General features: G+C 38.5%; 1 protein-coding gene across 3 annotated transcripts in view; it reads right to left on the minus strand.

The window, feature by feature from the left end:
* Positions 1–1,419: 1,419 nt before the first annotated feature.
* Positions 1,420–16,956, minus strand: part of SREK1 (splicing regulatory glutamic acid and lysine rich protein 1) — a 49,806-nt gene continuing 34,269 nt past the window's right edge. For all 3 annotated transcript variants that reach the window (XM_074995500.1, XM_074995502.1, XM_074995501.1), the window contains 4 exons: positions 12,153–12,713; positions 10,587–10,682; positions 9,244–9,385; positions 1,420–8,182 (listed from right to left, as the gene is read on the minus strand). In XM_074995500.1, the coding sequence (XP_074851601.1) occupies positions 8,030–8,182; positions 9,244–9,385; positions 10,587–10,682; positions 12,153–12,713 (952 nt within the window). In that variant the 3' untranslated portion in view covers positions 1,420–8,029. The remainder of the gene's footprint in view (positions 8,183–9,243; positions 9,386–10,586; positions 10,683–12,152; positions 12,714–16,956) is intronic.

The raw sequence follows: 16,956 nt of genomic DNA on the forward strand, positions 1-16,956 counted from the left end.
AAAAAATGGCTAACATAGCAGAAAAACAAGTTTCCTGGATTTTATGTGAGCATAAAAACTCTTCAAGGAACCGTGGTAAAACAATGAATATTCCCCTTTTAAAATTATGAAAAACTGCTAGTCTAGACAGCTGGCATGGTAAAATAGAACTGTAATGAAAGTGAATGAATGAATGAATGAAAAGTAAATGAAACTTCAGTGGGCATGTTCCACATGGAATACTAGATGGGCTTTGAACATCTATGGATCATGCTGTTAAAAACAGCAGGAAAGTGCAAGTATCAAGTAGTTTGGATCTGCCTTTTCAAATGTTGATCCAATTTGGTTTAAATCTACAATCTTTTCTTCCTGACTCTCTCTCAAAAGTGAAATACTTCTGCCATCCTTTACACTTGATTACACTCTTACTATCAGCAAAAAGTTAAATACAAGAAATTTAGGCAATGGAAGATGCAGATAAGTCCCGAACTGTGATAGACTTAATACTTCTGAAAAATCACATTCTCAGATGAACTGATGTTGTTATGGTTAGCAGCAAAGAACTTGGGAGAAATTCTGACCCTATTTAATTAGATGGGAGTTTTGCCATTGATTTTATTAGAATATTTGTTTAAAAGAAAAAAAAAAAGTTTGGTGGAACAAGTAATCGTCCATCCAGCCTCTTGAGATCCCTTAGCACTCCGAGGCCTCGTCTACACTAGAGAATGTTGGTGTGATAAACACTCTTTGTCTGGATCTACACAGAGCCGCTCTCCCGGCAACTCCATGCTAATGAGCAGCCTCTCAATTGCAAATGGCTGCTCATTAGCATAGTCCCACAGTTCATTAGCATAGGGGCTGGTGACAGAGGGGCTTTTTGCTGGCAGAGGCATTCCACACAGCCTCTTTACTGCCAGCATCCCCTATTCCAAGAGCAGCCATTTGCAGTTGTGAGGCTGCTCATTAGCATAGAGCTGCCGAGAGAGCAGCTGTGTGTAAATCCAGCCTTTGAGTCCTTCCCCTCTTCCTGTAATACACTCTAGCTCTAGACCACCATTTCTGTCACCAGCCATTCAATTTTCCGATGTAGACACAGCCTGAAAACACAAAGAGGAGTGTTTCACAAAACTAAGCAGTCTGCCATGCTGGCTAGCCAGTGAGAAGGTAACAATTTTTTTCCAATAAAATCACATTGGGTTAGCTGAGAAAGTTTCCAAGACACACACACAAAAAAAGTTAGCACTTATTTATTTACAAAAATAGCAACATAATAGTAGCAGCATTTGACATTTCTTTACTTGTACTATTTAATAATAAAAACAAAAAGCAGTCAAGTAGCACTTTAAAGACTATCAAAATAGTTTATCAGGTGAGCTTTCGTGGGACAGTGGGTCTGTCCCATGAAAGCTCACCTAATAAACTATTTTGCTAGTCTTTAAAGTGATATTTGACTGCTTTTTGTTTTGACAGTGTATAGACTAGCACAGCTTCCTCTCTTACTATTTAATAATAGCTGCTTTATTAAACACAGAGATATATGTAGCCCACACAGAACAAATTTTAGATAAATGTTTAATAAAGCCTACTTCTTTAATATCAAACATCTAGTAATAGGAGAAGGGAAATTATTAACAACAATTTTAATTACCATTAAACCTAGTCCTTAGTCAGATCACGGAGATTTTTGCGTCAGAAGTGCAAAAAGTACAACATGGACTCTGCACCTTAAGAAGTCTAGAGAAGAGGCAAAGCGTGTGGTAATGATTAATGAAATGATGTAGGTAGTCCGTCGTGTCTGACGATGACGTCTTGAATTTGCACAGGCTCATCAGTTGTGGACTCGCATGTGGCTGAGGAGTCCAAACTTGGAATGGCATGGGCGTTCACTGTGGGGGCAAGGGAATTGTCCTGGCTCTGTTGGTGAGGCTGCTGCTGTTGCTTTCTTCCTCTCACGAGCATCAATGAGAGGTACGCATCGCTGCTCTTCAAAGCTGTCACACGCATGTTGTATGAGAGCACGCCAGCCTGTTCGGTCTTTTGCATGCTGCTCTAGCAGATCTGGTTTTAAACCAGCAAGAGCAACGTTGGCCTTCACGCGTCTTTATATCTCTTGCAAGTCCTACCTTGATTCCTTTTGCCCTGGGAGAGTTCACCATAGAGGAGTTGCTTGGGGATTCTTGACTCCTCCATTCGTATGATGTGCCCTGTCCAGCGAAGCTGGGCTTTCAGAATCACGACTTCGATGCTTGTGGTTCCTGCTCTGTCCAGGACTTCCAGGTTCGTAACTCTGTCCTGCCATCGAATATGCAGTATTGACCTCAGGCTGCGTTTGTGGAAGCGCTCCAGCAGTTTTATGTTTTCTGTACAAGGTCCAGGTTTCACAGCCATACAGGAGACTGGTCAGGACCACAGCGTTGTACGCTTTCAATTTAGTGGACTGTCGGATATTGTGCTGATTCAACACTCGCGCTCTCAGACATCCTAGTGCCTGGCTGGCCTGGCAGATTCTGGCATTGATTTCTTTGTCAAGGGACCCATCATTGGCTATCACACTGCCAAGGTACTTGAACTCCTCTACAGTTTTCAACTCTGTTCCTTCAATAAAGATTGAAGTGGGGGGAACAGCAGATCTTGGAGCAGGTCGAAACAATACCTCGGTCTTTCCTAGGCTAATGGTCAAACCAAAGAGGCACAACGAACTGTGCATAACTACCTATCACGAGTGCTCCACCACGGATTGTTTTGTTTAAATAATAGTGGAAGTTATGAACCTTTAAATAGGCAATTTTTTAGGTTTTCATGAGTTCATCACTGACACACATCTAGGCCGCTGCAGCAGGTACTTAGTTCTGCCCCAGAATGGGGCTAACAAGATGACCTTGTCAAGTCCCTTTCCAGTCCTACATTTTCTAAGACACCACAACAAGCAATTGATATTAACAGCCTAGATGAAGAAACTAGATGGTTTGCTTGTGGATTTCAAGTAGGGTTGAAATATTCATTCATAGCAAGAATGGAATAGTGTTTTGACAATCAGTATGGTGATTAAAGAATCAAAACAATGCGTTCTTCCAATCTTGGGGGTGGGGTGGGGGGAACTTACTTACTACCCATCAAAAAAAATCAGGCATACAACCATTGTTGAAAACATCTGGCACTCAACTGGCAAAGGAAAGAGGGCAAGAACTGAAAAATAAAAAATTGCAAACAAACCAGAAACCAAGAAAAATCGATAAAATTGTGTTTCAAATCAACACAGGTCTGATTAAGCAAAAAGTTTGAGATGAGAGCCATCAAAGTGTGACAGAGATGCCTAGAGTAGCATGAGCTATGCTGAAAACCTGACAAACCCCGTTTTGTTTGATATGAAAGGGAATATAAATAATGTATGCAAAGGAGCTCTTGATAAGCTTGGAATAACACACTTGTGAGTGAGGAGGCTGCCTATCTCACACAAAAACTAGATTTAAATATGGATTTATTTATATGTTCAATATAGAATAAACACTAGATGGAGAGGCTGACTCAGATTTTTGCATGATCACACAGTAATCAATATTCACCATCTGAAGGTAAGCTGACAGTAAGACTTATGCCTTAGACTAGATATTAAGTTGTCATAACTGGTATGGGGTGTGCAAAACCACATTGATGAATGACAGTTAAACTGCTCAAAGTCACCATCTCGCAGTGCTAGGCTAATAAAAGAATTCTTCCATCAACCTAGCTACTGACTTTCAGGGAGGTAGATCACCCATGCCAATGGGAGAATTTCTCCTATTAGTGTAAGTAGTTTCTACACTGAAGCATTAAAACAGTGCAGCTTCAGTGGCACAACTGTGCTGCTGAAGAATTTAGAGTTGACAAGCCTTTAATGTAAAACAAATGTCTAATAACTGGGGTATTGCTGAAGTCAGCTAGAAGTTTTATCCCAAGACAGAGTGAGGTGGAGGAGACATGTACATGATCTATGCTCCACTCAGAGTACAAGGGTTTAAGTCAAGTAAGTCACGAATTTCAACTGTACATTCTCCATATTCTGAGGAACACTACATTTGTCTCAAATAATCACCTGCTGATTTTAAAGGAAGATTTACCAGAGTCATGACTGAGGCATCACACTCACTAGACCTAATTCATCACCATTAGTTTTATGTCACGTCAATTTTAACCTGGTTGATAATGCAATGAAATCACTACTTGCACTGAAGAAAAGCTGCAGGATTAACATGTGGTGAATCAGGTCCATCACATACTCAGACTTGTAACAATGAAGACATTTAAAAATCGTTCATAGTTTATACTGCTGAAACCTCAATTTTCAAATTAACAGACAGTTATGATTTCATCATCTTTTGTAAAGAAAGTCTAACAAAATAAGAACAGGTTAACTATAATTCGATTTCATTACAAGATGAACAAAAAACAAATAAAAACAAAACAGATATTTCAGTTCTAAAACCCAAGTAGTAGATATGTTCTTGCTTCATGAAGAAGCCACCGGCTTTTAATTAAATTTTAGATGAATGGATAAAATGAAGGCATTCTGAGAAGATATAGGCAATGTGAGAAATTATTTTACCAACCAAATGACCTTTGCTTATTATTTTCTACTAAGATATAAAGTAATGAAATTCAAAAATTTAAGGCCTACCACAGATAGGCCTTGTGCACATGAATTTTTGCACTAAAGATGAAATTCTGAAGTTGAGTGCTACACTGAAACATGACTATAACCATGGAATTGTAGAATTTAGCATCTTCCTTCCCCTTCCTCAATACTCTCACCAGCAATAAAGGAGCTTCGCAAGCCAAATTATTTTCTTTGTAATATCCATGTAACATTATTGAGCTGAATTGGATTTATACAGAGGTAATTACCTAGCTGTGTAATTGTAACTTTAAAACCAAACAAGCAATCTTGAAATAGACTCCAAATTAGTTTCTTCTTACCTGCGTCACCCCATAGGAATAAGTTGTACAAGATAATATTAGTTGCTTCTGTTAGCAGATAATTCTGAATAAATATTCAGATTTGTTGAATAAAAATGTGTCATTTGTGCAGTCACTTTTCAGAGTGGAAAAAGCTGTAAAGTTAAACTGTGATTCACCAACATTTTCAGCTACAGAAAATGTTGATTCAGATGAAACTATTTAAAATATTTATATATTATGAAATATGCTATTCTTGAAAATATATATTTCATTCACTTTCAGCTAGTTTACCTAAACCAACAGTAAAAGCAAGGTGACGTGGCAGCATGTACCTCGTTATGAAGGAGATGCTGGTCATCTAGTCAAGGCTTTGCACATTGAATAGTGGATGTACGTAGTCCTTTGGCGTGGGGGTGGGGGAAAGGCATGATCTGCACTGGCAAGCAGCAGCCTTATATACAATCTATTGTAGAGGAACTGATCTTGAATTTGTCTAATTCCCTGATGGCAGACTTTTGGGGAAAGGAAAATGGAGTAATAAAATAGAAACATTCTTTTAAAGGTAAAACTGAATATAAAAATTGAAAAATATTTACAGACAAAAAACAGGGTTTGTAAGACAACAGCAATTTCTTTGTTCTTTTCTGAGAGAAAGAAAATTATCATGCTTTCTAGGAAAAAATCCCTCAATACAAGAAAATATGCTGAATTATGGAACAACACATGATCTAACCAGACAGTGAAACTGATAGTCTGCTGTTACAAATTTTCAGCTTTTCAAGCAAGCAACAGGAATAATAAAATGTTGCCACCTGAAACTTGAGGCCATGTGAAAGCCATTTGACTTTTCACAAGGGAAAAAAAACTTCAGCTAATTTTCTAAATGCTATAGGTATTATTGGCATGCATTTCCCAAATCAAGCAACCCCCTGACAAAAAGTAGATGAGTCATCAACTAAGCATGTTCCTTTCAAATGCATATATAAGCAGTAACTTCCCTCTAAAATACTTAATTTTATTAGTGAAATGGTACCAAAGATAACAAGTATACAAACATTCTTTGCTCTATGCTACTTACACATAAATAAGACAGCTGCTGTTGCAAGACATGATCCTTCACAGTCTTCCCATAAGCACACATATTTGTCATTCTTTTATTGGAATAAGCTGTTCATCAGCTAACTGCATGTGGCTTAAACATCACAAAAATGACCATCTATACTTTACATGGTAAAGCATTTTCTATAGTTTTAATGGTACACAGTGGCAAGAAACTTCAAACCCTAACAAAAATAAAAAGTGATTAAGCAGCTGCACAACCAAACTGGGTTTCATTACCTTATTAAGTGGGCAAATTTTCATTCCCCATAAAACACTTAAGCTTCAGTAAGTATTAACTATGTAAAGGAAAATCAAATTGAAAGCCACTAACTAATAACAATGTCAGCTTTTTAAACTGACAGAAATAACTCTTCCCATGAGGTAAGGCAATTAAGTCTTTTGATTGTATTAACTTGTATTAAAAATAAGTCTACTTGATTTTAGCATTAAACAAGTTTTAAAAGGTACAACTTTCAGGAAATCTTGAGAGGAGATTACTTCAGAGAGCTTGTCACATTTTTACTTGTCAAAATATTTGCAGTGTATCATTCTCTCAAGTTACATGCTTTCTCCCACAAGGAATGGATCCAAGAATGACATGGAATTTCTACCATATAACTCTACTGTAAATTCAACTATTACTCTTTTCAAATAAACTTTGCATACAATTCTTTACGCATCATACAACCAACACGAGAGAAGATGATTGAGAGGTAGTGATTAAGGCTATCCTGGGTACAGCAAAAGTTTAAAGCGCTCCCTTTCATTTTGCTGAAACTCAAGCAAGCTCTGTATTCAGCTACCATATTTCAAAGTATGATGGTCCTCAGACTGCACATTTACATTAATTTATAATGCTCTGCTTAACAAAAGGAGCTTCAAATCTTGTACCAAGAGAACCAAACACACCCTTTTCTGATAAATCACTCACATTCTTGTCTACTGGTGTAGTGTTGGTAGAACAGTAATCGAGATTATGTGAAATGTAATTGACAATTAATAGCACACAAAGTTCCAGAAAATATACCACATTTTAAGAAGGCACTAAAGCTTCAGCTTGTGCTCCCATATACTATTGTGAAAACAGGGGTACTGATTTTCATAATGGCACCTGCACCATATGCAGCTGAACAGACCTTCTGCAATATGCCTCAAAACAAAATCAAAAGTTCTGACACCACTATACACATGTGCTCATTTTTGAGGACTGGAGAGGGGGAAAGAAACCCAGTAAGCTAAACTACTATCTACAGTATGATGGATGTTCCCTCTATAAATAGAACAGTAGCATGCATTATTCTACTACTATTAAAAGAAATTTTCATTTTAGGGATAGTAATAACAACATGACTTTAAGGAAAAATTAATCTGAACAGGGAGCAAATGAAAACATACTAGTCAGTGGCCATTTAACACAATAATGGCAGAACTCAGTATTAAAGTAAAACCTCTTTTTCCCAAAGGTGTCATTTACAAGGGAAAGTATATTTCTGTCCCATTTTCAAGCACGTTATCAAAACGTACACACTGAAAATTAAAAAACAAAATAAAAAAAACAAACAAAAAACAAACAAAAAACACAAAGAACAAAAACCACCACCACCACCACATGGAAAAACAATACAAAAATTCATTAACTAGTAATATTTTAACAACTTCCAATGCATTCCTTCTGCTTATCCAGGTTTACATCTTTCAATTTTTCACTCATTTGAAACGGTTCTTGCCAAAGATAACATAAATCATTTTACAAGTAAGTACAACCATCATAGAAATGAATGGATTCTCTCAGATGAACAGTTCTGATGGCATCTGCCTTTATCATGGTATATATTACAGTTCATGGTCTTTCCTGCTTTTCAACAAGACGACAACAAAGCTATCACAAGAATTGGAAGAGCTTCTAGTACGTATCAACTTCTTCAGTAGATTGCTTTGATGTTTTCTTCCTCTTTCAGGCAAATAAAAAGCTTTGGGTTCAGTCCACAGTTTAGTCAGAGGTTTATTCATTACTTTACACCTCTTCCATTTTAACTGAGAGATTTTCTTCATTTGGTTGACAGTTCCCATTCTGTTCCAGTTTGACTTCATCTGTCCTTTGTATATCTTTGTTGTCTACTGCCTTGTTGATTTCAGAATTTGGATCCTCTTTAGTGTGATCTTTGTCCTATCAACAAAGTTGAAAAGTTTTACTATTACAACAACCTTCTTTCTTAGGCCAAGGTTTCCAAAAGTACCTGGTGATTCTGAGTGTGTCCATTTTTGGATGCCTAATATAAGACAACTTAAAGAGGCTCAGTTTTAAAAGGCTTTGGGTGCTCAATAGTCTCTGAAAATCTGGACCATTTAAAGGTGTATGAAATTGGCACCGCCAAAAATACCAGTCGCTTCTGGAAATCTCTGCTTTATTCAAAAGTGAAATAAACCAAAACAACAATACTAGAGAGCTATCACTAACAATTCCATAGTTAAGACATTGCTGAGTTTCTCTCTAGTTCAAAAGGTTAAATATTTTACCAAAACTTCTGTTCAGATGACCACTACATTTTTATAACAGCTCTTGGATAAAATAATTATTGAAGACTGTAGAGGAAGCATTAAAAGTCAGTTTTTAAATTTGCCACCAGCTGTCTCACTTCTTAATTTTCATAGTTAAACAGCCAAAATTACAACTCTCTCAAGGACAGGATAATACTTTTGAAATGTTAAAATTAAAAGATTAAAAGGTAACCTTAGTATGAACATTTGATATTCACTAATAATGTCCGTATACCTTTGTTCCCTGACCAACCTACTAAATGTGCTCCTCCAACTCTGCTCCTCATAAGAGCTCTCTAGACATCCTTTGATGCTGGGGAACCAGGCAGGCAGCACCATGGACAGGAAGTACAAGGCAGACACACAATTCTACAACTGAACTGACCTTTTTGGTTGGCTACACAATGCACCTTGTGGCTGCTCAAAAGAGACAGGCAGCCAACCCATACTCACCCTATGCTTCTTCAGCCTGTCTCATTCATTTCTCCCTTACCTCTCTGAAGCTCCTGGGAAGATTCAGTAAGGAAGACCTAGTCTGATGGATCTACCAAAGCCACTTTTTATTGGAGGAAGGAACTATACATACTTAAGTATCCAAAATGGCAAAGAAGGAAGACAGAAGAGGCAGATTATGCCAAGAATCAAAGTGCTGCTCAGTCATTGTCCTGCTTAATTTTCACAAGTGCTTACCTTCAGTGTAGTAGTGGTTTTGTCAGACTTCTCCTTCCCATCTTTTTCTTTGCTACTCTTTTTCCTGGATGTGGATTGCTCTCTCTCTTTCCTTTCATTATTTGAATCCCTGTCTTTGTCTCTCTTTTTATCCTTCTTATTTCTGCTTAAGAAAGTTTTTAGACATTCAATAATCAAGAAAACCAACTGAATACTAAACAGTTAACTTCAGAAAGCTGTAGCTCTTAGACCACTTCATTTTCAGTACTGAACTGTAACACTAATATGTTCATCCTGATGGCTCCTATGTAAGAGGCTACAGAATCCATATATAATGCTTCTAAAAAGACCTTGAAGATGTAGGGGCAGTGACGTTTATTCAAAAACCAAACCTTTGACTGCCCAGTAATAGAGATCAGAAGTATTTCTCATTGAATACACATAGGACTTTTAGCTAATGATGCTAAAAAAGTACTGTACTGCATACTTATAAATTACTTTTTTTTCTTTTAGGTCTCTCTTACTCTCCCAAGTCACTCACATCAATCTGGAAATAATGCTCGCGCAAATAAGGTTTTTCATCATTTGCTCTTTTATTAAATGGCTGTAAGAAGCGTGAAAGTCAATTCACAATCTTTTTCTCATGAAAAACTGACTGCAACAGTTAAATGGTCTACAAATCAGTAACTGCAGTTTTATTCCCTTAATGTCCAATTACAGTTAGAATTAGTATCCAAAACATTATGCTGCACACCAGACCCTCATCTGTCAGACTTTCCAAAAGAATGGGTAAAAAAGAGAACAGATTAAATATCTGTAAAAATGCAAACACTCAATTTTCTTATTCAAAGGAGCTGAATAATTTCATTATCCAAGATCTACAGAACAGGGAGCAAACTGACAAAGGACAGCTGCATAGAAGAGTATCTTTGATAGTTTTGGGGGCTGAATGTGTAAAAAATTCCAAAACGATAAACCTATGCAAGATTTAACTGAGACTTAAATCACTTTGACCAAACAAAATTATCTGCAGTGAGGGAACATAATAAGAGAGACTCAGGCATGGGTGATGAACTGATGAGAACAGTGTTTACAAAATAGCGAAAGATCCATCTAAAGATTCTGTTTTTGAGAAAGAGGGCTGATCTTGTCATTATCATTTACATAGACAGATGCAGAATGCTTCTTACATATACTGGGGGGGGAAATAATTGCCCAGGAGTCCAAGACTCCTCAGCAAGTTCTTTACATGACATTGATACGAATACTGGGAAACTAATGAAATTTCAGTATGAAAGAAAAAGTATTCAAAATTTCCCTTTTTATGCTCCCCATTTGAGTTCTAATCTATGTATAAATCCCACCTCCTTGGTGACGGAGACCGAGAGGACTTTCTCTTTGATGTTTTAGATGTTTTTGGAGACTTGGAAGGACTTGTACTCTTCCTTTTACGCCTTTCTCTGTAGGACCAAGCAGTTCAAATTAGTGCAATGAAGCTGCACGATAAATTAGACAATGGCATGAGAAAACAGATGGTACTTAATGTTATTCTTTAGCACGACAGCTGCTTGACACTGTTGATGTTCTACAACATGTTGGCAGCTACTAAGTGTATACTTCACTGATTGTACATGCGTTACACAAGTTAAGAAATGTAAGGCTTTGTATAAGAGGCAGTGTTCTGGGAGGGCATGGCAGAGAGAAGTAGCAGAGAGATTATGCTTCTTCAGATTTCTGCTAGAACAGATTTTGGAAGGAAATAAATTTACCTTCTCTGTTCAGACACCCTAGTTATCTTGGAAGATAATGGGAACCTGATAAAGTTAAATGTATTATTACCTATTGTCATTACAGTAAAGGCCAGGATGAGGCCCTCATTATACTAGAACAGAAGTTCTCAGACACTGGCAACCTCAGGCCCTCATTGTCATTTATAATTTTTCAGGGACCCTTGCCCCACCCATTCTCTACTCCTCCTCCTTCCTCCTCCTCCCCTGCCTCCCCAGTTGCTCGCTCTTTCACATCTGCATTCACTTTCATTGAGCTGCAGCAAGGAGTTGGGATGTGGAAGTGAAGTGTGGGCTCTGGCTCAGGGTAAGGGCTCTAGGTGAAGCCAGGGATGAGGGGTTTAGGGGTACAGTAGGAACTAGCAGTCTCAAAACCTGACACTCATAGAGGTGAGATCCCAGAGGGCAAAAATAGTTCCTACATTTAAATAGCAGAAGAAAGAGAACCTGGCGAACTATAAACCAGTCAGCTTAACTTTCATAGCTAGAAAGATACTGGAAAATTATTTTATAATTTATAACCACCTAGGAAAAATATGGAAAGACACAGTCAAGACAGATATAACAGGAACAAATCATACTGAACTAATCCAATTAATTCCATTTTTTAGGGTTACTAATCTACTGGATAGAGAGGAAGCTGCATATATGATAAATCTTGGGTTTAGTAAATCTTTTGACTCACTCCTGTGTGAGACTCTCATAGGCCAACTATGGAAATACAGTCTAGATGAAATGACTGTAAGATGCATGTATAAGCGGTAAAAAAAAAAAAAGGACTATACTCAAGAAAGTTGTCAATAGCTTGCTGTCAAAATGGGACTATATAATGGGGTCTCGCACAGGGTCTGCCCAAGATCTAGTACTACTCAAAATTTGCATTAGGTGACTTAGATAATGGAAGAAACGTTATGCATATAAAATTTGTGGGTAATATCAGGATGGGAGGGGTGGCAACCATTTTGGAGAACAGGATTAAAATTAAAGTGATGATTTTAGACCAGTTCTCCAATTTAACAAAATGAAGCTAAATAAAAACAAGAGCAAAGTACAACATTTAGGAAGGAAAAATCAAGTACGCAAATTCAAACTGGAATGAATGGCTGCATAGTTATACTACAGAAAATTGGCAAGCAAACCAACCTGCTGGAACTTCGAGATCTTCTGAGAGAACTGTAGCTTCTAGGTGGTGTTCTGGATCTCTTCTCTTTCTTCTTTTTGTCATCACTCTCTTTGGACCTCTCTTTTTCTCTTTCCCGTTCCTTCTCTTTGTCCCCTTCCTTGTCTTTCTCCTTGTCACTCTCCTTCTTCTCCCTGTCCTTCTCCTTAACCTTCTCCTTGTCTCCCTCTTTTTCCCTGTCCTTTTCTTTGTCCCTGTCTCCCTCTTTCTCTAAGTCTGTTTCCTTCTTGTCCTGGACTACCTCCTTCTCTTTGTCCTTATCTTTCTCCTTGTCCCTGTCCTTGGCCCTCTCACGGTCTTTGTTTTTCTCCTTTTCTTTTTCTCTGTCCCTGTCTCGGTCTTTGTCACGATATTTTTCTTTATTTCTGTCCCTATCCTTGTCCCTGTTTCTCTCTCTGTCTCTATCCCGCTCTCTTTCTTTGCCTTTATCTCTCTCCTTCTCCCTATCTCTGTCCTTGTCCTTCTCTTTAACCTTTTCTTTTTCCTTGATCTTGTCTTTGTTTTCTTTGTCTTTTTTCTTGTCCCTGTGGAAAAAAAACATTCATTCTTCATTGAAATGACCCTATAAAAACCTAAATTCACTTATTTACCCTACTAATAAATGTTCAACAAAACTCACAACTCTCTCCTTCACAAATAATCACAACTGTGCAAAATGTAAACTTCCCACACACCTCATTCCTAACAATCTAGCATTTTTTGCCCCTGCAGCAGGTGAAGGCAGAGGTATAAGAAAGAATGAAACAATTAATCTTCAAATAGATGACATTATACCATGGGAAAAGACTATGAATAAATGCAGTAAACAGCCTATGGACATTTATAGGAACCTGACTGGTGAAGCAGACTCTCCAGCATTTTGTGGAAATTTAGATTTTTTTTTAAAATTGACTTTGAAATATGTCTTATCATAACAGGGAATCCATCATCTAAAATAGACTATAGAACAGAGTTTTTCAAATGTGGCCACTACTGGACTTTTTTGTAGCCCTGACAGCCTCTAAAATACAGGTGGAAAATCGGGGAGGGCAGAGCAGAGGCCCCTCCCTGAAGTGCCCAGCTATTGCTCCTAAATTGCTGTTACCAAAGGCAGTGAGATGCACTGTCTTGGTGTTTGTGTTTGTGCTGGTGCTGCTGGCAAGGGCTGGCATCTCACACCATGCAGCCTTCACCAAGGCTCTAGCAGTGCTTCTCAAGACAAGTGGGGTTGGTGTGAGTGGTACTAGAAACTACTGAAGAATTTGGTCACCAGGGCACTCCACTGCACAGATCCCTTTCTCTTGCCTGGCCCGGCATAGTAAGCCAGGGACTCTGCAAGATGCCAGTGAATTCCCAAATCTTTCCTAAAATGGGCTCTCAATGAAGGCCCATGGGAGTAAGGAACAGAGAGACAGGTCAGCACTTGCTCTTTATAGTTGCTGTAGCTACTGCACTGGCTCGCCAGCTCTGGGCTTTGGAAGGGCTTGGCAGATCACCAGCAGGGTGAGCGTGTCCCACTCTATGCCACATTCCAAGAACAAGAATAGGAGCAAATTTGGAGCAGAATTCTTGGTCAGACCTTCACGTTTTCCCCACTTAAAAAAAAAATAAAAACACCGAAAAGAAACAACAACAGACAAGAATATGGAAAGCACTTTTTTGTGGTAAAATCCAGTAAAGCATAGATATAATTGTGTAATATTTTTATTACAGAGGCTGCAAAAAATATCCTGTACAAATAGACCACAGTGATTTGGATGTGTGTATGTGCACATTTTTTTTTCTCCTTCAAGTTAATTACGCATTTTAGGAAAAAAGCTTTAGAGCTGCCTACACCAAGGGCTTGTCTACCCTGCCACCTTCCCTCAAAGGAAGGATGTAATTAGGGTGTTGGGAGTTCACTAATGAAGCGCTGCCATGCATAGGCAGCACTTCATTAAGTAAATCCCGCCCCCCAGCAACTCCAAAGTTTTAAATTTCGAAATACTGGCATGTGTCTAGCTGTGGGTCAAAATTTTGAGGAGTAAGGGGACTTCAAAGTTTAAAACTTCAAAGTGCTGGGGCAGCTTCGAAGTACCAGCATGCGTCTAGCCCCGGCTCACCCGCCAGCGCTTCGAAGTTGCCATGGGGGGGAATTTGCTTAATGAAGTGCTGCCTATACATGGCAGCACTTCATTAGTAAACTCCCAACACCCTAATTACCATCCTTCCTTCGAAGGAAGGTGGTAGTGTAGACAAGCCCCAAGAGTTGGTGACCACACTTTGACACCACCAAAACTTGTTGTGAGAACCCCTGCTTTAGGATAACCACATCTTCAGGAACTCACAAAAGCAGCTCACTGGGTTTATGTTTCAGTCCTAAACTGCTCAACCACACATACACATACGTATATATCCTGAAACGGTGCCACAAATCCAGGAGATAATAATTGCTACTGGACTTTAAACAAGGGAAGTTAAAATACATATCAACGAAAGATAGAAAAATATACAGGCTGATGGATTCCCCTGTTACAAAAAGGCAAGTTTACAGTCAAGGCCAACATTATCTTATTCCCATATAAAGGCAATTCATCAGTCTGGTTTAGGCTATAAGAACGGGCAAGCTACCCAAAACCTAGAAAGGGAGGAAGAAAACAAACATACAGATAACGGAAGGATGGTAGACTACAGAACCTCATGACTGAATGCTGTACTCTGTGGTGAATGGGATATCCATGTTGCAATATTTTGTGAAAGCAGACATACCCAGGGTCCTGCTTAGCACATTTCTTCGTAAGAGACTATTTCAGTATATGTGAGAAGTGGATATAGATGCTGCAGAACGATCTCTTAAAGTAGATCAAAGGATTTTTTCATCTTTTGTATAAGACATCTATTATTTGTAGCCATCAGCACATGGTCACTTTTCGAGATCTAAGGCCTTTGGTCTTGCCAGAATGATCTTTTTCTGGAATGAATTTGTTCTGTCTAACTAATATTTAATGAACTGACAGACTTTTAGGCAGTGTTATTGAACTTCCCTAGAATGAGAAGAACTGGGACAGAACCAAGACACAAAACAAAACAAAACAAAATAAAGAAGCACTCACTAGTCCATGGGTGCTCTTTTAGTTCAATAAAAATGACACAACCCAAAAACCAGCTGCCACCTGGCCACAAAAACTTTAACTGGAAAATGAAATTTTGCTATTCCCTTGGTAAACTTGCAAATAGAAGTCTGAGCACAAACTCTCTTCAGAACTGAGAAGAAGAGATGAGGGTTCATAATGTAGCCATATGGATAAGCAAGGAGCTGAGGTTTAGACCCTTACTTAATGTATCAAATAAAACAAAATGTGACAGTTATTCACATCCTTGTCTGGTTGGAGAAATATATCCAGTGTTTGCTTGGAGTACCCAAGTTCGTGGATTCATCCCCTCAAGTTCTACAATAATAATTAGAACTTGTTCACGTTGTGCCAATAAAGTGGCTGTGGTGAGAAGGAGTCACAGCAGATTTCTGAAAAGGCATCATAACCACTTTTCAGATAATATTCCAATATTTTAGCCACTGAGCTTTTGGAAGCAATTGTTCCATCTTACACGCTAGTTTGGTTTTGTTTTTATTTATGAGTAAGATGGAATATGAAGATTTCTCTTGGCTTCTGACTAGTCTGGGATGATCCCTCCAAAAAGACACCCAGTGAAAAGCTTCTACTATTGTGTAATTATCTCAGATCAAGTACAGTGAAATAAGGATAAGTAAGAACTCGAGTATACAAGAGGAGGCCAATAATAGGTTTGAAAAACCAAGCATAGCTAATTTGGTTGCGACAGATGAAGCTGCTTCAGTCACTAGTAAAGGACTTATTTCTAGGAGTCTCATGAGCGTAGGTAGGGCTCCCTTGAGACAAAGTCCAGCTAATAAGCCCCACTATCCCTATCCTTCTCCACCAGAACCAGTGTTTGGACAAAGCTCTTTCCACATAGGCCTTCAGATGACCAAGACCTAATAACCAAAGGCTCTGATGGGGACACTTTTTAAGAGGAGCCTGTGAAGATTAATGCTCTCACCAATGGAACATACCATCCAGAAAGGCTGAACAGGGTTGGAACAGGAGAGTGCTGAAACCCTGTGGTTAAAAGGAACTAGTCATCAATGGATCAGGCTCAAGCTGATCCAGTAAGGTGCAATGCTCTATGACTTGCTGGAGGAGACGTCTGTGTCATGTGAAGAGAAGAAGATGGGCAAAGCAAGTCTGAAACTCCCGTAAATGGAAGTGGAAGAGTATAGAGGAGTGCTTCTGCCAGATGCATGCAGAACACAAAATGACCATTTTGGCACCAAAACTACTTCTTGTGCTGCTTTCATGAGTACCTGTGGCTATTCAATAGTCCAACTCAACATGATGGGTTACCTGTGTTGTAGAAGTATGCTATGATTCAAAAAGATGAAAAATTAGCTTGATGGAATCCTGGAGCTGCCCAAACCAGTCAGTCAAGAGGACTAAAAATTAATAACTGGGTTTGGATTAGGCTGATAACAGGTACACACTTCATCATACAGAAATGTATAATTTACTTATAGGAGGGAAAAATAACCAAACTGAAATAGATAGAAAAAAGACAGAACTAAAACCACACACACACATACCCACAGAGTGGATGTCTGCTTCATGAATGTTTGCTGATTTCTACCCAAACACTTCAGTGGAAATTGAGTTCCCTACACTTAAGTATTGAGCTTCCACAGTATGAAAATGTTAATCATGATATTTATTTTGTATAATTTTCTTCTTGAGGAAA

This window comes from Carettochelys insculpta, chromosome 5 (genome assembly GCF_033958435.1).
Source record: "Carettochelys insculpta isolate YL-2023 chromosome 5, ASM3395843v1, whole genome shotgun sequence".
Classification (NCBI taxonomy): domain Eukaryota; kingdom Metazoa; phylum Chordata; order Testudines; family Carettochelyidae; genus Carettochelys; species Carettochelys insculpta.